Below are 25,544 nucleotides of genomic sequence, written 5' to 3'. Positions count from 1 at the left end.
TAAATGTGGTTTAACACCCTGGAAGAAGGCATTATTACTAGGGATGCAAGCTTAAGTCACTGTAATCAGTAGATTAATCAATGAAAGAGTCATTTGATTAATTGGTAGAAGCAAAGTTGGTGATAGGAAACATTAATTGGTGTGGCTGAGAGTTAAGGGCACATTTGCGTAATTTTGAGGAAGTTTTGTCTCCAGTGTTTGTTCGAACAGGGTGTGAAAAAGAAAATGTTAAAGATGCCCTTTTCTTCTAATACTTCCCTTAGCATATGAAAAATGGCACTGATGTTGAGGCTTCAGCAAAATGAAAAAATATATTTAAATACCATCAATTAAATCTGTTAAACACCAGATGATTATTCAATTAAAATGTTGATTGGCTGACAGTCCTAACCTTAAGGATCATCCAGATGGGTCCATCTGATGGGGGCTAAAAGCGCTGTCTCAGCATTTCACTCCCCAGAACTCTGATGTGTTTGCACAAGTTGGTTCAGATCAGTCCATATGGCTTTCATCAATCGCTGTGGGCTGGATGTTCCAAGAAAAACAAAGATACCTGCTTTTCCTTGGGATAGTTCCCACACTTTTACTGATACGCTGCAATATTGAGCCAGAAGTGTAGGAAGCCATTGCTTCAATAAGACCTTTTGAGACCACCTGTCTTCCTAAGCACCTTTGTGGGAATTGAGACTTTAGGCTGTATTGTTTAGAGAGGAAATGAATTGAGGCATGAAAAAATCTCACTCAGATTCTCAAATTTGGAATTTGCAGATAAATCTCCTTTAGGTAAAATATCTCAGTTGCAGTTTCATATTCGTGAATGTGACAAACAACTTTTTTTTAAAGTATGCATCTTCTGGCCTTAAATAAATAACATGTTTACATATTACTAAAATCTCAATATATTCATAGATCTCTGCCCATGAATATTTTCAGGGCAAAATGGAGATATGGAGGTGGAGGGAACAAACATTTCATCACCCACCCCCTTACTTACTTCCTCACATGTTGTTCATCACCAATTTAAAGTTGCCCTTTTCTCTGTTACTTAGGTGCTGTTTTCATGCATAAACAGGGGATTGTTCTTGAGGTGATCCCAGCAAATCAGGGATCATGTAAGTAGCATGATTATGTCATGTCACACTGCCAATCAGATTTGGCTATAGCTCTCTTTGGGCATTCAAAAACCCACTTACTTCTACATGCAAGCATGGAGTGGGACTGCACTGCATAACCCTGCCCCCAACGTCACACACATGATGCAGTGTGTGTCCCCCCCACCCCAACCCCTGCAAGGCATTCGCATCTGCAGATGGGAGGTGTTCATAAAATCTCTTCTTCCCTATAAAACACACACACGCACACCCCTGTGATAACACTGAGGGAAAGGCATAGTTTCTCTTCATTATGTGGTAACGTAAACTCCAATAAAGAAAAGCTACCACGCCGCGAAATGAAGGTTAACTTTTAGTATTTTCTTTGTTCTAGTAAATTTCGTGGCAGGGGCTACTTCTTAACCAGTGTGTTCTGTGTGTGTCCTATCTGCCACAAAGGGTGGGTGGGAATTATAATGTAGTGTAACCCAGAATAATGTAGTGTAACCCAGACATAATGTAGTGTAACCCAGAATAACATGCTCTCTAGTCTCAAGCAGTCTGGCCTTTAAACAAGATTATATTTACGAGTTATCCACTATGAATGGATTTCTTAACTATTGATATTGTGGCAAGCAATCTATATATAACTCTTGACTTAAGAAATTATCTTCAAAGTGTAGATAGTGTATCCAGAAATTATCATCTACTGTGAGAGAATGCAGTATTTATTCTGACTACTTCATTTATATATCCATTTTCTGTACAGCACCTAGAATACTGTTGATGCTAAAGAAACAGTAGCAGTTTAACCTAAAAAGCCGTGTATTACAAATGTTAGGGTCAGTCCAGTGACTGCATTCAAGAGACAAGTGTACGGTGTGAATTTATAACTTGTTGGTGCAGTTTGCCAACAGATTTGAGTAAAACATTTTTAAAATTCATCTTTAATTTCAACACACATAATACTCTTAGACTGCAATCCTATGCCCACCTTACCCAAAAGTAAGCCTCATTAAACTCAGTGAGGCTTACTTTGAAGGAAACATGTATCGGATTGTGCTGCTAGTAAACTAAAATTAACAGACCCGTCCTAAAGTTCCAAATATAATGATTATATTGGGGAGTGACCCACATGTTACCAATTCATAAAATTTCCCAACCTGCAAAAAGCCACGCATCTGCAAACAAAATAACATCTGTATTGGCAGACACAGGGATTGGCAAGCAATATGCACAGGCAATGCATGGCCCTACTTATAGGTCTCAAGTTCTCTGAACAGAGTATACCCAAGACCGAAAAATACTACTGTGGAGAAATCCTCTTGGAATAGTAGTGCCTAGAAAAATTATGCTGAAGGTGGTTCCTTATTTGCACAAACGTTTGAAACAGCACTCAGTCAGTGCACTCTTTAAGTGCAGGGGGTCACGAAGAGTCGGACACGACTGAACGACTGAACAACAACAACTGTCGAGGTCATGTGTCCATATCCATATTAGCCAAAATATATAGAGAAGAATAAGGCATTGGGGCTGTACATCCCAAAATAAGCTGTGGGTAATCTCAAATCAAGCATGCACAACTGCAGGAGAGTATCGTTTACCAGACAGCACTGAAGTATGTACAGCCCAACACTTTCTTAACGGCATAAGGCACTGTCAGGCAGATGTGCCCATGCCAATAATAGCCAAAATATGTTGACAAAAATAAGGAACTGGGGCTATGCACCCCACATTAAGTTTTGGATCACTCCAAACCATGCCCTCAGAAGTTCACAACAGTGTTTCTTAGGTGATGGCATTGAATCACATCTGGGCCCAACATTTCATTTGGGCACAGGTCATTGTCAAGCGTTATGCTCCCATGCCAACAATCCCAAAAAACTTATGAAAGAATAAGGAGCTGGCAGTGTGCCCCCCACAATAAGCTTTGGACAACTCCAAATCATACACCTGCACCTCCAGGACTGTCTGCTGTATGAGCTGTCATTGAGTTGTATCCAACAACCTCATGCTTTATTTTGGCCAGTGGTGTTGCTAGGCCTGGAACTGGAACCCCAGGGAGCAACAGGTGATGAGGGCATCAGGGAGGCTGCAGCAAACTCCATTTGATTCCCGTAGTCATGGTAGCTCTTTGAGCTAAGTGAATTTAAAAGGTGAAATTGCATGTGCTTGGAGGTTGTTGTTTTTGTTGTAAACCAGGGTTTGGCAAAACCCTATGTGTTGGTTGTTGTTGTAACATATCAGGAATGTAGACCCGCTTTTAAAGCATGGAATGGTGGTTGGAGGGGGGAAAGAAAAACATTAGTTCATGCGCTTCAGAACTGAAAGCATATACGTGCTCATCTAAAGCCTCCCCCCGTCCCCACCACCATTAAGTTCAGGGTCTAAAATGGCATTGCTGCATCACTGTTTTGGGCGTCAGACCCTGTCAAGCATGGTGCCCATGCCAATACTAGCCAATGTATGTAGAAATGGGGCTGTGCAGCCCACAGTAAGCTTTGGGCCACCTAAAATCCTGCACCCACACATCCAGGAGAGTGTCATCTATGAGATGGCATTGAATTGCGTCCAATCCAATGCTTTGGATGCAGGATGCTGTCCAGCGGGGTGCCCCCAGGCCAATGACAGCATGTGTCAGGGCTCAGCTGTAGCATGGAAAGAACTTGCAGTGTTGAAACTTTGGTAACTAGATGAAGCCATGCTCACACATCATTTTAAGCACACACATGTATATGTGTGTGTATGCTCTCCCCTTCTTAGCAACTCTTAGATCTCCCCATATTTTCCTGCCAGCACCAAAGCCAATTCCCCCCTCCCTCCCTCCCTCTGCTGAACTCAGTACTCCCCAGTGCCCTTGCATGTGCATTCACCTCTTTCACACCCACACCCCAACCTACCAGCAGCAACTGCTCCCCTGAGCTGCACTCTCCAGCAGACTACTTTTCCCGAGTAGGCGAAAGGACACAGCAATAGGCAGGAGCACACGGTGTCCTGGGGTATAAATAGCTCCAGCCGTGAGCTGCAACAATCGCTGTGCCACCTGTGCTGGGAACAAGTTGCCTGCATTCGGGAGGGGCGTCGGTGTCAGTTCTCCCCCACCTCCCTTGCACATGCATGCCCCTGGAGACGTATATATAGCCTTGTATCTGTGTGTGTTGCTCCTCTGCAGAAGGGAAGCGCTGTCTTTTCCTTCCAAGGCTGCTTCACTCTGCAGTCATCGTTGTGCCAAGTATACTGCGGGGGGGGGGGGCAGCCACATGAGAGCCTCTGTAGTGCAGTGATCTGCAAGGGGTATCTGTACTTGTGTTCTGTTCTGCAGGGCAAAGTATGTCTGGCAGGGGGCAATGTATCTCAGAAAACAGCAGAGGGGAATGGTAACCCCCTTCCTAAAATCATGGCCCCATTCTAAATTATCCCCCCAGCTCCACAAATGTGTTTACCCTTTAACAGCAACAGAATTCTGATCATGCCTTGTCTCGTTGTGCTCCGAGATTGTGCCTGTGTGGGCAGTGGATTCTTTTAACGTTTCTTGTAGCTCCGAATGTGGTGACTGCCAGTGGGGTAGTGGTCAGTTCTGAGGTGCAGGCGCTCATCATGACAGCCCCCGATGCCCCTAGGGAGAGGCCAAAAATGCAGGCAGCCCCGTTGATCCAGATCAACAAGCCAGTTCTAACACATTTATTTATCTCCCCCAGGAGCAGGTCTTTTATAAAGCTGATGGGTCTTAATAGCCCATTCAAGACCAAGCCACCCCAAAATAGTTTGCATGACAACAGGGAACAAGATATTATTGTTGGGGAAATTCCTTTCCACCCCAGCTGTAAGGATTGCAGCTAAGCTTGGAGGGAACAGTGAAGCCTGAGGGGGGTGGGAGATGACGTCCGCATCCCTGCTGATGTGAGCGCTGGTGCCACTGCACCACTGGTGAGGGCGCCCTTATTGGGCAACCTTTTTTAGGAGATTACAGTGAGCAGCTGAGATGGAGACACAGTGGCTTGTATGGAGACCATCCAGGTGAATGCCCTCATTTATGTCCCAAATGAGTGGTGAGAGTGCCATGTACACTTCCAGTCTCATGCCACGTTTCCTAAGGAATTCCAGGAGGTGCATCATGAGCTCGCTGCTTGCCTACAATGTCAGAATTGTCACACAGACATTACATTAAAAAAAAATGTGGCCATGATAGCTTAACGACCTCCATTTTCACTTTTTGAATCCACACTTGGACTCACCCATGAGGTGTAGCCAGCCATGTACAAAGATTGCATAAATGTATGCCACAGCTACTCTAGGCGTGGCACTTGCGTTATGGCTTTCTTTTCTGCAATCATGGGGGCTAGAAACTTCTTTTAAAATCTTTACCATTTATTCACTTTATTTCATGGGTGTGTGATTCGTGAAAGTTGGGGACAAGTACAGCGATGGCTGCTGGATCCTATATTCCAGTCTGAATGAAGAGTCAAACTTTCTGACTGGTATTTTAACAAATCTTTTGCACCCATTGTGCACTATGTGCTATAAAGTACATTTTATTTATTTATGCATTCATTCCTATCTCGGGCTGGTCTATGACATGTTTCCTGCCTGAGACGAAGGGCAAGATGGGGTGTGCATGCACACACATACACCATTCCAAGTACAGAAGCTGACCAGACTGGCAGTTGAATATTTTTTCAATGCTGGGAACAGGACAGTATCTTTCACAGTGCCATCTGAGGTCATCAAGCTATATCAGAGGGCAGAGGAATGGCCAGGGAGGTTCCCTACTGGCAGCCCCAAATGCACAAAGTATCCACTGCCTGAGGCAGCTGCCTCACTCTGCCTAATGGTAGGGTCGGCCCTATATGGTGCTACCTTTGCCCAGGGAGTTTACAGTAGATGGGGAAGTCAGTGGGATGGGGAGGGGTCAGGGTTTGACAAATTAACCAGCACAATTTGGTAGTGGAGAGTCCGGTAACACAATGGTGGGTAAAGTAAGATGTGAAGGGAGAGAAAGAGAAGGGAGCGGCTTCATGAATGGAGACAGGGAGGCATCAAGAGTAGCAGGACAGAAGCTACAGGGACAGGAGTGGGAGAAGATGACAAAAGGGGGTGGATGGAAAAGGGGAGGAGGTGGCAGGGGGCCTGGTTGGAGATTTCTGCTCACATTCTCTCAGTCCTCTCTGCTGGCCCAAGGCTCACACAACGTGTGACTCCCAATTCTGAATGCAACTATGTATTTGACCCACCAGGGACGTGAGCTGCTGATCTCCTTTCATTGTTACTGCTGTTTGCTGCCTGCTCTGCCTGGGGCTGTAAAAGAGGATTGCCAAGCCTGTGGCAAGCGGGCCACCATGCAGCGGCCAATGGGCTGTGCTTGGCTTGGCGGGCCTGTGCGAGGCTGCACCCTCGCCCCTTTGCGTCCTTGCCCTCGGCGCTCAACCAGATGACTCTGTGAGGATCCCAGCAATCAGCTGCTCTATAAATACCTAACCCACCCCACATTGCTAACAGTGAGTAACAGCAGCAGGCAAATTACAGAGCAAGTCTCGGCACTCTCGTCGGCACCAACTCAAGCAGATCTAACGGATGCACGCAGAGCCTGAAAGCTGCTGTCACCCTGGGTATAATTAGAGGGTAGTGAGGAGCCGGGGAGTGCAGTTTAAACAGGCAAGAGAATGCGGGGGCTTCTGCCTGCCACCGCATCCCCCTCCCCATGTCTTAATTGCCTTTTAATTTCAAAGAGCTGCATCGTGGCTCCAAGTGATATACAACAGAGCAGTGGGGAGGAGGGCCCTCAAGCCTGCTTTAGCAGGGTGTTCACATCAAACAAGGCTTCTGGGGAGGGGGGGCTTTGCAGGGGGGCCTGTCCTGCAGTCTGCATGCATGCCCGGAAAGGGGGGGGGAGAATGAGAGGGCTAAAAAAGAGCAGCTGCAGGACTGCTGCTCTCACGGCAAGTTAATTCCGTGGTTAAGGGGGGGGGAGAGCGAGACCTCATTTCACCTTAATGAGAGAATCGTCCCTGAGGCTGATGCCTTTTCAGTTTAAGGGCTGTGTGTAGTTTGAAATCTGGTGCAAGCACGGAAAGAACACACAATAGCATTGGGCACAGACATTTCCTAGGACTCTTTCTTTCTTTCTTTCTTTCTTTCTTTCTTTCTTTCTTTCTTTCTAACCAGCTCTTATGGCAGTGAAACAAAGTTTGAAAAGCACACAGTGAATACCTGCTGAAACCTCAGATGCCAGAGGGGAGGCGGAGCAGGATTTCCATTGGTGAGGAGGCGGAGCTTTGATGCTCCTTGCCCCCTTCCCCTAGCTAGCAGTAGGGGAACAACCAGTAGGGGAACAACCAGTTATTGCTATCAAGCCAGTCCATGCCGTTGTGCTTCAGCTTTAGTCAGCATATTCCATATGGGTTGCAGAATGCAGCTGTTCTTGGCACAGAATTTGGGCTTGCCTTGGCACCAAATTTCTGGGGTGTGGGCTTGTTTAAGCACATGTAGCCCTGGCTGTGTGTTTACTGAGGCAACTTGTGTCTTTCGTGTTGGATCTTTTTGTGCCAAGGATCCATCCTGCTGAGTATTGGGATATAGCCGTGTCTGGTTTGGGAAGAAGAAACCGCTATTTAGAGAATTTCCTCATATGGTGCTGTGATTACTGTTGCAGCCCTAAGCATAGAGGCAATTATAGGTAGCTGCCTGGGGCAAACTTTTGTAAACTTAACATTTCTGCTGCAGCAGCACATGGAATGGCCTTCCTCTGCCCGGTGCCACTCTGACGCAAAGCGAGCAAGGAAGGAAGGGGCTGGGCTGCTGACACCATGTAGCAGGGTCTCCTGGTTCTCTCTGTAGCAATTTCAGGGGGCCTGGAGGGGCTGCCCTGGGAAGGAGGGGGGCCAGGAAGTCCACTTGCGCCAGCGCAGTTGATCCAGCATAAATCTGGATCCAACCAGAGATATATAAAAGGTTGCTAAAGGGCCTCTCTGCCCTTTTAAAAATTCTGTCTGGTGTCACAGTGGTACTGACCACCAAATTGTGTGTTGAGTAAGAAAAAAAATGCTAAGAGAAGCCCTAGATTGGATGACTGGAATATCGCACTCAAGGTAAATGACTGCTTTGCATAGTTGTGGCCGCAAACTTGGCCTTCTGCTTTTGTTTTCTTTTGCATGGATTGACCGGGGCAGCAGGAGTCCCCAGGGCCAGAGATGAGGAGTGTGCTTGCCGTTCCAGCAGAGAGTGCTTGACTTCTGTGACTATGATCTGACAAAAAGAATGGATCCGGCAGGCATTCTGCACAAACTGTCAAACCTTCTTGCAGGAGTCAGATTTCTGTGACAGCTTTCAAGTGCCCAGAACATTTCTGTGAGTTGCAAAATTGCTGAACTTGCAGGGCCTCAAATGGGCTATTTCTGGCTGCCTGCTTTCTCTTGCTCTCCCCAAAGCTGTTTTTTTGTTAAAGAAAGTGTGTGTGCTTTACCTAATGTACTAGGTAAAATATGTACCTGATGATGAACTAATGGGAAATCTCCTCCTTAGGTTGCCCCCTGGTGGGGCTGCCATTCTGAAGACTGCGAACTGCAAACTATTGGATTAAGCCAGCTTTGAGTGGGTCCTTTAGAGCTTAAGTTCCACTTGAGGCTCTTTAATAGCAGCAGAGATAATGCCTTCTGTTGAATTGCCTAGCCCATGGAATACACAGTGCAGGCTTTTGAGTTATTCTGAACAAACATTTGCTGCATGCACCAGACAACTGTCAGTCAGGATTATAGAAAGGAGTGGGTCCCTCAGATGTTTTCCTGGGAACAGCTGCATCTTGCCCAGGAGGCTGGCAGACAGTTCTGAATTTATATAAAAAAGGAAAGCACCTGGAAGTCATATCTTGTACCCTGGAATCCCTGACTTCTAATGGCAAGGTGGTTCATCAGAGAGAGGCAAATGCATTCTGGACAATCTCAGAAGTGCACTGACCTCCAGCCAGCCTGGGTGTGCAAAGAAAAACAGCAACTGTACTAGCTAATAGCATCAGTGGGAGCATCAGTGAACCAACCATGACTAAAATTAAAACTAGATATATCTCTATGCTTCTAGTAATTAATGCAAGGATGGTGTGCAGTGGGTAGAAGCTTGGGTTCAGATCCACAGCCTTAAAACTGCGAGTAGCCCCGGACAGTCAAGTTCTCTCAGCCTTGCTCTGGCAGGGTTGATGTTGGGGTAAAATGGGTTTGGGCCCAGTGTAAGGCACTCTGAGCTCCTTTGAGCAGTATTGGGAAAGCTGGAGCCCTCTAGATGTCATTGGACTCCAACTCCCATTATTCCTGACCATTGGCTATGCTGGCTGGGACTGATAGGGGTCAATTTACTAAGCCAGTGGAAGTAGTGTGGCTCAGCCATATGAAGGAGCTCGCCTAAAGGAATAGCCAGTCATATGCAGACAGGAATCAAGAGCTCAGGTGATGAGGGAAAAGCATTGCTAAATCTTAAACCAAATGTAGGCAATGGGAAAGGAGTGGATGAAAGGAAACCACAGAACCAGACCCTGTACTGTGAAGCACGGGACATACCTTCTCATGACTGTGACACACTTTGCATGGCAACTGTGTTTGCCAACAGCTACACTGGTGTTGCCCAAGTGTTTTCTGGGGTAAACACATGAATTATGAAAGCAAGAAGCACGTCTCCAAAGACGTATGCATGGATTGTGAATTGGAAATGCAGTTGAAGTCTAGAAAGGGGGAAATGGGCTTAACATATGCGTTGAGTGATCATGTAGAAAGACTGTGTTGCCAGAAATGTTAAACAAGGCTAGCATAATTAAGATCAAGTGGATGTTTTACATTAGAGCCTTCCATTTTAAGCTGTGATATTTTTATTGCTTTTTATAAGCAATAAAATAAATAATATACAATATTTCTCATATTGTATATTTCATTGTTTTTATGGTGATTATCTGTAAGCCATCTTGTGAGAATTCTTTTTCCTAAGTGGCAAGGTATAAATCTATAATTAAATTAGATCAAATACATTAGGAAAGCTTCAGATACTCCAACCAGAGCCTGTATCCCAATCTAACAGGGCCCCTCAAATCAGTATAAAAATTAATCCAGCCCTGACTATTAATACTCTGCTCAGTTTTATAGTGTTGGAAGCATCCAGCATTGTCCATTGGTAGAGTCAGGATAATACATGGACCAAAGGTCTGATGCACTAGAATTCTTTAAAAAAAGATCCAAAATTTCTGGCTTTCTTTGTCCCATTGGTTGCCTCTGAATTTACATTGTATTCCATTTGCATCTTTATTTTGAAATCCCAGAGGCTCTGCCATAGGTGAGTGTCTGGCTTAGTTTACACCACAGAGAAGTATCTGCTGACATGATGGCAATGGGAAAGGGGTCTTGTCCTTTCCAGCCATTCTGATATCAGGATTCTGCGTTCTGGTTCAACATGTTCCATATCAATTGGACTGGCCTGTCTGTTCCAGTGGTGAAGGGAATGTTAAAGTGGCAACATTTTGTAGGAGCAGGCTTGCATTTTGAATTTGGATACCCCATCTGAGGCAGTTTCCAAACCAAGAACAGCAACTTAACCTACCTCCAGTATCACAAGGGAACTCCGCCATGCCCCTTCTTTAATGAGCTTCTGCCATGCATTAAAAACGTGGTTGTTCAGGCAGGCATTTGGGGTGGGCTAGGGTAATTTTAGAAATGTGATGTTTTTAATGTTGAATTTTATTGTATGAACTGTTTTTATTGTTGTACATCGCCCAGAGTGGCTGGGTGACCGGCCAGATGGGCGATTAATAAATTTAATAAATAAATGCCCATGTACACCAGTTGCTGCACTCATGTCCCACTTGTGGGTTTCCTGTGGGCAGCTGGTTGGCCACTGTATGAACTGAATGCTGAACTAGATGGACCCTTGTCTGATCCAGCAGGGCTCTTTTTATGTCCTTATCCTATGAGCTGCCTGAAGCTGTGAGGGTGCCTTCACTAAAGGACAGTCACTCTTGGTGGATATCTGCACTGCAAAAACCTATGCAAGTTTAACTGTCAGGGCTATTCCCCTCCCCACAAGGAATCCTGGGGACTGTAGTTTGGTGAGGATGCTGAGAATTCCCTGTTAGAGAGCCGTAACATACGTGCCCCTCACAGGATTACGGTTCCAAGAGTTCCCAGAGGACGGGGGGTGACCAGTTTAGGTCTGTAGAGCAGGTGCACCGCAGCGCTCTTCCTCTTGCCGCAGCTCATTCCCGCAGGAATGTGCAGCTCCACCTGTGTATTCCTGGAAACAGCACTGTGTCACCGCGAGTTACAGGATGGCTGTGTTTTCTCCCTGGTGGCTCATTGCCTTGGTGCCCACACACCATCTCCTTGGTGGCTTGAGAGCATGTTTTCCCTACAGGCTCGGGAACAAGCCTCCCCTTTGGTGTGGAGTCAAGAAGGGATAGGAACAGCCCAGTTCTCAGCAGATTAACAGCAGCAACGGAACTGTTCTTCTATAGGAGGCAGAGAGCCCAGAGGAGGAAGTAGGTTGGAGCAAGGCGTTTTAGGGAGAAATACTGGCTTTGCAAAACGAAAGCCCTTTGCCTCGGGTGGTCTTTGGAGGCAGTGCCACACATCATATAATCCTTTGGATCTCTCCCTCTTCCCCCCCCCCACGTCTTTATCATACTTTTTTTATCACACAGTAATAACCCAAGTTCTCTTGGCAGTGTACAATACATGGAAAACAAAATACAAACAAATAAGAACAGCACATAATAAAACCGCAAGATAAAATCAGCAGCAAAGAGTAAAAACCGAAACTACATAAAACCAGCAGCAATAAAAGTGCATTGATCTAAAAGCACTAAAACAATTCTTAAGATGCCTGGGAGAATAAAAAGGTCTTCACCCAGTGCTGAAAAGACCATAATGTGGGCACCAGGAAAGCCTCTCTGGGAAGAGGATTCCACAGATGAGGTGCCAGCACTGAAAAGGCCCTCTCTTGTAGCTACCCGCCTTGCCTCATTTGGTCTCATTTGGCAGGGGCACCTGGAGAAGGGCCTTGGATGATGACCGTAGTGTCCAGGTGGAGACGTTCCTCCAGGTAACCTGGCCCGAAACCATTTAGGGTTCTGGTGGATTCCACTTTGAGCCATGGAGTGGCATGTCTGTTGTCATTTGATCTTCTTGTGCCTTAGCCTACTACACCAGAGACCAGGCTTCCCCCAAGCTGGTGCGCTCCAGATGTGTTGGACTACAAGTCCCATCAGCTCCCGCCAGCTGTTTTTCCTTTCAAACCCAACTCCATCAGTCTTATAGGGAAGGGCCATGGTTCAGTGGAAGAGCACCTGCTTTGCACTCAGAAGGTCCCAGGTTCCATCCCTGGCATCTCCAGGTGGGGCTAGGAAGGAATCCTGCTGGAAACCCTGGAGGGCCATTGCTGCCAGTCAGTGTCGACAATACTGGGCTGGATGGACCAATGGCTAGAGTCAGCATAAGCTAGCTTCCTGTGTTCTTCCCAAGCATCTTTTCTCCCAGTATGGGAAAATATATAGTGAACCATCCTTCCCCTGCTCCAGATTGCTCACCTTTTGGTAGCTCCTTTTCATTGTTCAAAAGGACTGGGGAATCCCACGGAGTACTGTGCAATGTGCCATCTGGCCCTTTGACACTCAAAGAAAAGCATGGAGGTTATGATTTTATGAAAGCTGAAGCAGCACAACTGTGTGATTAATCACCTTCACCTAGTAACACTCAGTGGGCATGCACCTCGTTGTACTAACGGGCTTTGCTTCCTCTTTAAATTTTGATGGTTAGCAAATTTAACAAACTTTGTTGCTTTTACCTGAACACTGTCATTTGTCGTCTTTTGTTAGGGACATGCTGGAGCTACATGCCTCCCTTGATCCATGGCTTCCTGGCTTACTTTACCATTAATGGTTAGAAAATTTTAAGTAAACATGATGTGGAGGGTGAGGGGCAGCAACTGGAGAGTTTGCCATAGTATGAGTGGGGGTGGGGTAGGGTTTGTAAAATTACCTTGTCACATTTTCCTGGTGTTTGTAACCTGCACCACAGCAAGCCTCTCTTCTGTTCCCCCCCCCCCGCTCTAACCACTAAACTTCACTCTTCTGCCAGGTCCAGTAGAGCCAAATCCCTATTATTACCAATATACTTCTCTAGGACACATTTCTGGATATAGTAAGGAGAAAGAGAAATGCCATCCCGGCATCCGTTACCTCCTCCCAGCTTGCTGTTGTTCCTATTCAAATCTATGCAAATGAATCAGGGCTGGGGGCGGGCTCTGGCTCTCTCCTCTGGTGAGAAGTTGGGGGTTTGAGTCCAGATGCCGCAGGCGATGACTAAACTCTGCATGGAACAAACAGGGTAAAAATAGCCGGAAACTGGAGATGTACCAGATGGTACCAACTCCTGGGAAGACGGTGGGGAAGGAACTAGGAATGCTGCTTTTCCCCCCTGCTGGGCATCTGGGGGATGGGATGTGACAGAGCATTTTTACATCCCAGCTCCACCCTACACTTATGGCCCCCCATGTATCCTCTTTCCCCCAGGGCCAGATTCTTTCTTTCCCCACTCTGTAGGGTTTCTACATTTGTGTTTCTAACCCTTTACACAAACCCCAGGGAACAGTCTCCTTTATCCCTGCCCTTCCAAAAGTATTGGGAGCTCCTGCATTGGTGCTGCTCCCTACGTCTCACTCAGCCATCCTTTTTTTAGTAGTTTGAGTGTCTATGTGTCAAATATACACCTTTGCATGTTACCCTAAATCCCTGTTCTCCTAGCCTCATTGCACATACATAACTGAATTAGGGTAAAATCCTATGCCAGCATTCCCCAGCCAGTACGGCTGGCTGGGGAATGCTGGGAGTTATCAGATTTTTCCCTGTCTAAACATGCATAGGGTTGCGCCCTTCCTTACTTAGGGTCCTTCCAGACACAGGGCTCTTAGCACTACTAAGCAGTGGGCGTTGTGCACCTATTCCATCTTTTTCTCTTCCATGGATTTTCTGCAGTAAAAGAAGAGATGGAAGAAGTGGTGGGGAAGTTCGGGTGGGTTACAAATGAAAGGCCATGTGGCTTAGTGAACGATCTTTGCCAAGCACTTCTTAGTGGTGCCAGTCCCATTCAAGCACCTAGGTGAGTCACCAGGTATCTGCGTTGTCAAGGGATGGGTGACTGAATTTGGTACTAGCCCAAAGGCTAAGGAATAATGACTTGCCTAAGGGGCCACCGAGTGGTCATACAGCTTCCGTGGGTCATGAACTGAGCTCTCCCCAGACCCAAAGCCACCAACAAGGTGTTTTTCTTTCTCTCTCGCAGACAGTAATTTTGTACTGGGCAATGCCCAGGTGCGTGGTGCCTTCCCTGTGGTTTACTGTTCCGATGGCTTCTGTGAACTAACCGGCTTCTCCCGGGCTGAGGTCATGCAGCGTTGCTGTGCCTGCAGCTTCCTCTATGGGCCCGACACCAGCGAACTCGTCCGCACTCAGATCCGCAAGGCCCTCGATGAGCACAAGGAATTTAAGGCTGAGCTCATCCTCTACAGGAAAAGTGGTGAGTTGTCCCATTCCCGCCGCTTCCCGCAAAATGGGCTGCAGTAACAAGGGCTCCGTGCGTCTAGGGATGCGGTGGGACTCATAGAATGGGGTGGATGGTTGAAACCTCAGTATGCTTCCTAAAAATGGCAGGGGGGGGAGGGTGATTTGGGGTGGCCACTTAGGCGTTGCCAGAAAAAGAGGAAATGCATCCCTGAAAAAGAGCACAAAGGAAGACACAATTTGCATAAAATTTGCATGTGCTGATTTGTAGGTATACATGTAAATTTAGAAATAATTGTGATAATTTAAATAGAAATACAATTTCTGTTTACGTTGTGGGCTAAGGCTGACCAGGTGTCCTGCGGCTGCTCAGTCTGCTCTCCAGATGCTCACAGTTGAGGAGCAACTTCAAGGCCTCCCTGCTGTACTTCCTTAGGGTTCTCTATCTTTAAACCTGACTTGTGGAGGGCAGCCGCTCAAATAGAGGACGCCTTCGAACAGGGCAGTCCACTGTAAAAGAGGATGCCATAGGGGCAATCCCTAGGGCATCCCTAGGGGATTGCTGGGCCAAAGCCTGGCTGGGAATGGTAATGGGGCGTAGGCCTTGGCCCCAGGGGCACACTGGCAGCAGGGTTGGTGGCCAGATGGAAAAGAGGACAGGGCTCCTGCACTGTGAGTAGTTATGTAGAAGAGGGAATTTCAGCCGGTGCAACTTGTGCTAATTTCCCATTGCCCCTATATATCCTGGCCTCAGGGGTAGGCATTGTTGGGTGCCTGCCACAACCCACCCCCCTGCAGGGGCCCCACTCTCCAAGCCTGGATCCCCCTGGCCAGTCTGCTCCTCTTCCGTACCGTCACTGCCTGCTCGCCTCTCTGAGCATGCAAGTGGTAAAGCGAGGGAGCCGCTTCCTTCCCTGGCTGCGTGCTCTCCCACTGGGTGGTGGCACAGGTTGGGCCCAGAGGGAGCCTCATCTCTCATCATGCAGCAAAGAAAGAAGCAAAGAGATGAACTCACTCAGGGAGGGGCCCACTGACGGCATCCTGCCTTCAGGCTCCCCCCAAGGGCATTTTGCCCTAGGGTCGCCGAAACCTGGAGCTGGCACTGCCTGGCATGCACGAATCTCTCAGCTGAAATGTGCATATTGCCAGGGAGGAAACAATTGGGGAAGCAAGAGGGTTCAGTTTTGTTTTAATAACACGTGCACACACACAACCCCCTTGCGCTCACACAAGCCCCTTGCAATGGCCATCTTTTAAATCCTGCATGCCAAAACTCGCCCGTTTCACACATCATGCTTTTAAGTGTGTGCTAAGGATGCTTTCAGTGTAATGTGTGAATGCAGTAAAAACATTGCTGCAAGCATGTGGGTTATTTAGGTTCTTAGAAGCAACTGGGCATTGAAAGAAGATGTACTCAGGGTCAGGCATCCCAGTAGTAGCAGGAAGGTGGGGTCCAGTGGATCCAGAGCTGAATGTGAGGCATGGATAGGCTGAATGCAGCTTTTCAAGACCTAAAGGCCCCTGAGAGAAGAGAGAGCAAAAGAGCTTTATTACCCATAGAAATATAGGAAATGATCTTATACTAGCTGGGTCAGACTGTTTGCCCATCTGTCCTGTATCGTCCACTCTGTTTTCTAGCTTAGTACTATCTTGACAGTGGCTCTCTGGAGTATCGGGCAGAAGTCATTGCGTGCTTTATTGCGTGCTTGTGACTGGTCACTCACATACATTTGTGGGTCCTTTACACGATGTCGTCAACCTCCAGGATGTCTCCCGCACTTTCCCCTGGTTATCCCACTTTCAAAAAGATTGGAGTTAAGCTGAAATGAAAATTAGCAAGACATATCTGCACTGTGTAATGCCAATGTAGCGCTATAATTCAGCCACTAGATGGTGCTGTTTCATTGACCATATAGAGCAGTGCTGACTCAGAAAGGAAGTTTTCAGTTTTCAGTTCCACATCACATGCTGTCTAAAGGAGCCTGTTGTAATCCTGAAAAGAAAATGGAAGCAGAAAGCCCCAGGAAAGTTGTGGGATTTTAGCTTGGTGTAGAAATGCTCTGAGTCTAGGTGGCCCCACTGCAGTGTAGCAGTTTACAGGGCCTGGCAGTGCTGGGACTGGTGGAGAGGAATGAGGACGTTCTACCAAGCCCTGGAGACATGCACGCATCCTGTGTGGGGCCCTGTGCAGCAGAGGCAGGAGACCAGCTTCTTTGACATTTAGCCCTTTGTGAAGGGTTGCTGGGTTTCTTTTCTTTCCTTCCATTCCTTAGTGTTCCAAAAGGAGAATGGAGATTGGTGGACCAGAGAAGGGCAACCATTTATTTATTATTTATTATTTATTTATGTATTGCATTTTTGCCCTGCTTTTCAGACAATTATTGTCTCCCAAAGTAGGTCACATCAGTAAAAGAGAGATGGGCCCTGCCGTCAGGCTTACAAACGAAAAGGACAAGGCACGCAAGGGAAGAGAGTGGAGGGGAAAGGAAGAGGAGGGAGATCCATTTTTCAAGGCCAGAACACGCTTGTGAGCTCTAAGCGGGCACTGAAATGCACTTTGGGCCAGGCTGATCTTCTCTTGCTGGTGTTCTTCCTGGAATAGCCATTGGTGGCTCTTACTCCACTGGCCCATGGGTGGGGCCAGAGCGTTTCCCCCTGTGCTTCTGTTCGCAGTTCCAGGGCAAGTGCCAGTTAGAGCTGAGTATTCTTTCTGGCAGAGGGGGGAAGCGAACTCCCTCCAACTGCCCCTTCTCGGGCCGATGGATGGGCGAGGTTGGTCTCCCCCTTGGCGTGATGTTATAATGCCGGGAGTGTAGGGGAGAGGATAATTTCCCACGTCCTTCCCAAGACCATAATCCTCCTTGTCTTCTAGGTGTCCCCTTCTGGTGTCTCCTGGACGTGGTGCCTATCAAAAATGAAAAGGGAGAAGTGGCTCTTTTTCTGGTCTCCCACAAGGACATCACCGAGACCAAGAGCAGAGCATCTGCAGAAAACTGGAAGGAAGGAGGTGAGATGAGGCTAGGGCTGGGGAGAGGCGATTTGTCCCCTGGGCTGTTGGATCAGAGAGGCCTAAGAACCTTGAAGGGATTGTGTGATAGGTAAGGAAGGCTCCTCTATCTCTTGCTAGGCCTATCATGAAATAACACTGACAGCCAATGTGGTGTAGTGGTTACAGTGTTGGACTGGGACTCTGGAGACCTGGGTCCTAGTCCCCACTCAGCCATGGAACTCACTGGGTGACTTTGGGCCAATCACAGACTGCCAGCCTAACCTACCTCACAGGGTTGTTGTGAGGATAAAATGGAGAGGAGGAGGTCCATGTACACTGTCTTGGGTTCCTTGCAAGAAGGGAAAAGGCAGGATATACATGGGATGATGATGATGATTGCGGCGGCGGCCTCCCCGCCCCGGCTACCAAAAGTACACTACCATTTTTAGTCCACAGTCCTCAAAGGAGGTGGCAGACATTGCTCGAACAGATGCTAAGGGAGGTGTGAATGAGGACAGGTAAAATGGAAGCAAGAGAGAGAGAGAATTTTTTTTTCAAATGCCTAGTAACTTTACCAGTAGGACCCCACAGCAACAGAGCTGGTGACTTTTTTCCTGTGTCAGGGCTTTAACACCTGCATAACAGGCAGGTGAAGTTCCCTCCATCGTCACTAGATCTCCATGCTGGCGAGAACGGAACCTTTTGCATTTCTGCATGTCATGCACTTGTTACAGGCACAGGAGCGCTGCCAGAAATGAAAATGGCAACACTGTTATTAGGCTTATCACTACATTGCTCATCAAACCCCGTGCAAATTCACTGGTGAAAAGCAGACTGGTATTAAGTAGCTGTTCATATGGTTGTTGTTCTTAATCTTTTGACGATATGAACATGATTTGAAACATTTTCAACTTGCCCGTTCAATTTCATTTCTTCAGTTCAGTTTAGTGCTCTGATCCTGTCCGTTAGGGCACAAGTAAGGTCACACTTTGCAGTGTTGTGCCATTTTGTGAGGTTGCTGGTATTCCCTGCCCGTGCTTATGGCTCAAGCAGCACTGCTGAGCATTCTCTGCCACCCAGTGGAAAATGTTGATGTGCGGGAACTCATCCTCACAGCCACTCTAGCCACGCCCCCAAGGATAATCCAGAGCACGTCCCCAGCATGTATATTCCTATATCCTGCATCTCTATTATTTATACTCAAAGGAGCTAACCCTCTGATTTAAAACACCATAATAGAACACACTCATCCAAGACCAGTAAGCGAGGAGGGACTGTTGATTTCCCTGGCACTCCGGCCAATGATGTCACCGCTCCTGCTCTAAAAAAGGGTCCTGGAGCTACACCCTCCTGCTTTCCCCCTCCACTACACCACTCGCTCCTGCCACCTCCACATCCAACTTCTCGCCAAGAGAAGCCGAGTTCTGCATTTCTGAATAATTTATGAGCATTTTCATATTTTTGCACAATTTATGTTGCAGGGAAGGACAAGGAATTATACAGAGACCTGGGTCCTTGCCCCATGACCAGTGGGAACACTGCTCAGCCCTCTGTCTGCAATTTCACCACACTTTGCCTACATACTTTCGAGCCTTTCTTCTCAGGACCAAGCTAGACATGACATGAATGGTGGGATTCCTCATGGGTACCCTCATGGCGCTCTGGAACCTGTGGCCGTAGCGGCACCTGTTTCTTTTTGGCTCTGCATCTGGACATGTTTCCCAAGTTGCATTTTTCTTCTCACGTGCAGTGTAGCGTGCGGTGCGGTGTGTCCTAAGCTGTCTATTCCAACCTCTATGGTGAAAGTGACATTCTATGGACAAGTGGACAATGACTATGTCAACCATCATTCCTATCTAGGAGGGAATACAAAGAAAGTCACAAATGTGACGGCAAAATCCTGCAAAATACTCACGCGTTTCTGTCTAACGTATGGGTGTACATCAGGAATTATTCAATTAATATCACATCTAGTTTGGCCATTGGCCATAAGGACTAGAAACATAAGGAGGGATGCTGTGACAGTAGTGCAATCCATTTATGGAACATAGGAAGCTGCCTTATGCTAGCCTTGTACTGTGTTCCACATCTGCCTCCAGTATTTAGCTCAGTATTGTCCGCTATAGTACACTGACTGGCAGCAGTGGCTCTCCAGGGTTTCAGACAGAGGTATTTCCCAGCAGTACCTGGGCACACTGGGGAATGAACCTAGGACCTTCTGCATGCAAAGCAAGTGCTCTGCCACCGAGCCATGGCCAATGGTACAAAAATATTTAGTTTTGCATCCGGGTCCCACTAATGTCAGGGGTCCCTGTTTGCTCTACTTGCTGATGGTACCCTTGGGTTTATGCTGAGGGCGGAGGTGTGTTCTTCTTTCTCCCACATTTGGAATGCATGTGTAAAATGTTGTGCTTCTGTTTTCTTGAGCAGCGATGCCACACAGAGGATGGACTTACAGCCAATTAGTTCTGCTAGCTAGCAGAGCTACTCGGTTAGATGAAACTGCTGACAACCTTTGTGTGTGCAAAATGACTGTTGTTGCCTGCACGCTGTCAGAGCTAATGGGCTAAGAGGAGTGCATGGAAGGAAGACATAGATGGGAGGACATGCAGCAAGGAATGCAAATGTACAGACTTCGGAGCTGGAAAGAAATTCCACATGCGTTCAAAATCTGGCAACTTTGAGGAAGAGCTTTCCTTCCCAAATGTGTTTCAGTGATTGTAACTAGCACATCTAGCAAATCATACAGAAAGTAAAGCTAAAAATAAAACTTCAGCAATTACTCTTAACTAGTCTGCAATTCTATACCCATCTATCTGGGAGTAAGTCTCATTGAACTCAATGGGACTTCCTTCTGGGGAGACATGCATAGGTTTGCACTGCAAGTTCCTCATCAGCAGTAAGGATTCAGCGTATCAGAGTAATAGATTTCCTGGCAATGTGATGTTAATGAGCAGATGACCAATTTCAATACGTTTTAGTTTCAGATGCTTTCTTTGGAGGGCCAAAAATCAAAGCCTTGTCACCAAAATTTAAGCATCAAATCTACACAAGGTTCAGCAGAAGCAGAAATCCACTACACGCGCACACACACACACATGACATTTCACCCAGGATCTCAAGCTTTTGAGTTCTTTTCTGCAAAGCTGGGAGCTGTAGCTTCCCTAGGAATACAGACCAACACTTCTTGCCCTAACTCATCTGGGGCTTCTGCCCTTGTTAGGTGGAAGGCGACGCTACAGCCGAGCTGGGGCCAAAGGTTTTAATGCCAACCGTCGGCGAAGCCGGGCTGTGCTCTATCACTTGTCCGGGCATCTCCAGAAGCAGGGCAAAGGGAAGCACAAGCTCCACAAGGTATGTGGTGGGGGAGAGGTCTAGTGGTGGGGGGTGATGGAGGCCGAGCTTCCGGAGGCTTCGATCCTGGGCAGGGTCTGCGCACTGTGGTGGGAGGGTGGGTGTGAATCTTTATTTCCCACGCACAGAATTAGCCACTTTTCAGCTGGTGCTCCCAGAGATGTTTTTTAAAAAACAGTAAAACAAATGAAATCCATGGTAAAAATCATTGTCATAAACATAGCCACGCAACAGCAAACTAGCGAGGCCATTGGGAATCATTCCCCAAATCACGACAGAACAAGAACATCTTCGGTTGCCTGCAGAATGACATCAGTGTGGGACAAAATTGAACAACTGGATGATGGGCATTCCAGAGTTCTAGGGCCACCGCTGTAAAGGCCCTGCTTCTGGTGGGCACCACTTTGGCATCTAAATAGAATTATACTTCAAGCAGGCCCTTGTCATCAGTTGATCTCATGTGAGGGGGCAATCCCAGAGATAATCAAGACCCAGACCATTAAAGTCAAAACCAGCACCTTGAATTGGTCTTGGAAACAACCTAGCAACCAATGTAGATGTTTCAGTACAGGTGTAACAGAACTATGCCAGCTTGTGCCTGTCACCATTTGGGCAGCGGTATTCTATACCAGTTGAAACTTCTGTACCATCTGTAGGGGCAGCTCCACATTTACAGTAACCTGATCTGGAAGTCACAAAGGCATGAATGATCGTGGCACGATCTCTTTTGCTTAATAGCCAAAGCTGTTGAAAGACAGGGTGACAGAAGAAGGGGCTTGGAGCAGGATTTGGAAAGGAGATGGTGTTGTTGATAGATAGATGCTCTGGGGCCGAATGGAAGACTTCTGCATACTGCTGTCTCCCCCTCTTTGGAAATAGGGATGAATAGGGATGAATAACAGGGAATGGGCATCTTGCATTGGTTGCAAGTGTTCCTGGGAAATCTGGTTGGCCACTGTCAGAGACAAAGAACCAGGAAAGATGGGTAGCTTGATAAAACATGGGAGTTCATCTATTTTTGATTATATATATCAGTGGCACTATATAAGCTATAAGTCAGCCTTCCTCAACCTGGTACCCTCCAGATGTTTTGGGCTACATCTCCCATCAGCCTCAGCCAGCATGGCCAACAGAGAGATGTTGGGAGTTGATCCAAAACATCTGGAGGGCATCCGGTTGAGGAAGGCTACTATAAGTAAGAAGCATATCAAATCGGCTAGCAATTCAGGGTGTTGATATTATCATACACTTCTCGTTTCACATACAACATGACTCACTTGCTTGAGCCATCTGCGGCCCAAGGGCTCCTTGCTGTGATGGAACTTCTTGCTCCCACTTGTGGCACATAGTGCTCTACCTTGCGTGGACTGATCTATGCATGGCTGAGATGGGGATCGCCTGCTTTGCAGGGGAAGTTGCAGCCGATGGCCTTCCAGCCCTACAAAGCCAAGTGGTGACCCCTGTTGTCCTTCTCCCCCTGACCAGGGCGTCTTTGGGGAGAAGCCTGCCCTCCCCGAATACAAAGTGGCTGCGGCACGCAAGTCGCCCTTCATCCTGTTGCATTATGGGACCTTCAAGGCCGGCTGGGACGGGCTGATCCTCCTGGCCACGCTGTATGTGGCTGTTACGGTGCCCTACAGCGTCTGCTTCAGCGGGACCAAGGACGAAGGGCTTCCGGAGGCTCCCCGGGCACCCCCCAGCATCTGTGATCTTTCTGTGGAGATCCTTTTTATCCTAGGTAAGGAGGTGATGGCCCAACATCAGGAGGGGCTCGTGGCACAAGCTTCTGCACACAGAAGGGCCCAGGCTCCATCTCCGGGAGCATCTCCAGCTCAAAGGGGCAGGAAGCAGCTGATGAGAAAGATGTTGTGGTTGTAGAAAGATCTTCTCTCCCAGCCTTCCCCAGCCTGGTGCTGTCCACATGGTTTGGGCTGCCACTCACATCAGCCCCAACCAGCATGGCCTCTGGTTAAGGATGCTGGGAGCTGTAGTCCAAAACATCTGGAGGGCACCGGGTTGCCTACCACTGTGCTCGCTTAGAAAAGGAGAGATTGCTGAGGAATTGGAGGGAGACAGCAGCTGGCCCAGGCCATAGTTAAGCTATGTGCATAGTTAAACACACAGCGCAGAGCTAAAGCTGTGGGGGTTGGACTCGATGGCCTTGTAGGCCCCTTCCAACCCTACTATTCTATGATTCTACTATTCTATGAAAGTATGGAATTTGCTACCACAGGAAGTAGTGATGGCCACCAGTTTGGATGGCTTTAAAAGGGGGTTGGACAAATTCCTGGAGGAGAGGGCTATCAATGGCTACTAGCCCTGATGGCTTTGTGCTACCTCCAGTACCTCCAGTGCCTGGGTACACCAGTTGCTGGGGAACATGGGCGGGAGGGTGCTGTTGCACTCATGTCTTGCTTGGGGTTCCCAGTCAACAGCTGGTTGGCCACTGTGTGAACAGAATACTGGACTAGATGGACCCCTGGTCTGACCCAGCCAGGCTCTTACGTTCTTATGCCATGGCAGTCCCAAAGCAGAATGGATGCCTGCCTCCAAGGCCCGCCTCTGCCCGGCAATCAGAGGGGGAGGGGAGTGTCCACACTTCTTTATCTGTATGAGCCAGGAGGCGGTGGCAGAGACAGGGTCTCTTCTGTCAGCACTATGCAAGCACAAGGAGGCTTACTGAGTAGCCCCCTTTCCTGATGTCAGCATCCTGCGGCAGGGGTGGCTATCGAGGGAGGCTGGTCTAACCATTAGTCTAACGGCTGCAGCCCCTCTTGACTCTTTCTTGCCTCTTCCCAGACATTGTGCTGAATTTCCGCACCACCTTCGTCAGCAAGTCAGGGCAGGTGGTGTTTGACCCTCATGCCATTTTCCTGCACTACCTGACACGCTGGTTTGTCCTGGACCTCTTGGCAGCACTGCCCTTCGACCTCCTCTACGCCTTCAAGGTCAATGTGGTGAGTGGGCTATGGGGGCTCCATCTTGGGATCCAGAGGAGGCTGAGGTGTGCAAGTGTGGTATGCACGTAGATCTCCTGCTGGCAGCTCAAGGCCACTCAGAAGAGCAGGACGTCGAATAGTCGTTGCTGGGAACGCTGGCATTACAACTCCGCAAGTTTGGTTTTCCTCCCACATCCCTTCCTGAGCTTGCCCCACCCCTGGCTCGCTCTCAGTATTTCATTTTTGCTGGAAAAGACACTGGCCTGTGAGTCTGCCTCAAGGGTCATGCCTTCTGATCTGGAATCCCTTCCTCTTGAATCTCACATCCAGACCTCTCGTTCCTCCGGTGGAAGGGGATACCATTGCAGACTGGGACTTCCCTGTCCTCCCCCCAGTGGACCCTTCAGTTCTCCTCTGGAGGGTTGGCATTTTCTCCTCAGCAAGGGAGAAAAACTACATCAAACCTGGAGGTGGCATAGTGGTTAAAACTGGTACTAGCTCCAGAAAAGAAGCTTCTATTTGTGCCAAGTAGGCATGGGTGAGAAGTTTGCCTCAGTTTGTTTTTGACCAGAATTTACCCAGTTTGCACCTCCCGGAACTGAACACAGACTTGAACGCAATCTGCAGTCTGAAGTCTGTACATTCCCGGGGTTGTGATTTGATTCGTGCTACCACAAAAATGCATTTGCAAAATGCGCATGAAAAAATGCATACTTATGCATCTTATTCTTTTCTTGTGCAAGGGATGTGCACAAAGACGCTTTCATCAATGGGGGAAAAATGGATGTGTACTTTTGGGAAAATGTGCGCAAAAATATGCACACATTTTCATGCAGGAAAAATCCCAAGGCTCACAATCTGATACAGACACGAGTCAGAACGAGCTTTGAGGTGGAAACTGGAGAACTGCGATGAACTTGAGTTTTGCTGATTTGCACAACCTTATTGCCAATGGAACTCTTCACTCTTGAGGGTGCAATCCTATGCGTGTTTAGAGAGAAAAAGTCCTACAACTCCCAGCATTCCCCAGCTGGCTGGGGAATGCTGGGAGTTGTAGGACTTTTTCTCTCTAAACATGCATAGGATTGCATTGTCACTCAAGTCAAGCCCTGGTATATCTGCTTTTCTGCCACAAGGGGGCTGTCCTAATACTTGGGCCCCAGTTTCAGGCTCTACCCCCTTGCAGATCCTCTCCCTGTTACTGGCAGGCTTAAAACCAGAATTGTGAGGACGAGACGGCCTGTGGGTTCAGGTAGCTCATACCCATTAGAAGGCAGTGTGGAACTACAAAAACCTAAATCTCATTCTGATGCACTTTAAAGCAATTTAGGACCTGGCTGGGGCATGCTGGGAGTTGTGGGACTTTTTTTCTGTCTAAACATGCATAGGAGTGTGCTCTTGATTGATTGATTTCATTTCGTTCATTAACAGACCTGACATGCACCCTGTTCTCTCTGTTCCACTCTGGTTGTAATATTGTACATTTTGAAAATAAATAGATCAATTTTAAATTTAATTCAGAGAGAGGTGTATTCGTAAGAGGCAATTCCCCCCTGCCCCCATGGCTATGACCCTGGTTAGTGGAGAGCACTTCTCCATCACCTTTAAAACAATTTCCCCTCTGCCAGCATGGCATTACCTTCCACCCA

The 25,544-nt window shown here is 47.6% G+C and overlaps 1 protein-coding gene across 1 annotated transcript in view; it reads left to right on the top strand.

The window, feature by feature from the left end:
* KCNH3 (potassium voltage-gated channel subfamily H member 3) overlaps positions 1–25,544 on the top strand; it is a 63,824-nt gene that overhangs the window by 26,594 nt on the left and 11,686 nt on the right. The window contains exons 2-6 of the mRNA XM_084837296.1: positions 14,396–14,629; positions 17,486–17,620; positions 20,826–20,956; positions 22,442–22,694; positions 23,756–23,913. Coding sequence (XP_084693422.1) covers positions 14,396–14,629; positions 17,486–17,620; positions 20,826–20,956; positions 22,442–22,694; positions 23,756–23,913 — 911 coding nt within the window. The remainder of the gene's footprint in view (positions 1–14,395; positions 14,630–17,485; positions 17,621–20,825; positions 20,957–22,441; positions 22,695–23,755; positions 23,914–25,544) is intronic.

This window comes from Heloderma suspectum, chromosome 2 (assembly GCF_057233095.1).
Source record: "Heloderma suspectum isolate Gila_16-S chromosome 2, 16-S_ref, whole genome shotgun sequence".
NCBI lineage: Eukaryota > Metazoa > Chordata > Lepidosauria > Squamata > Helodermatidae > Heloderma > Heloderma suspectum.
This window is presented reverse-complemented; position numbering and strand designations above follow the sequence as displayed.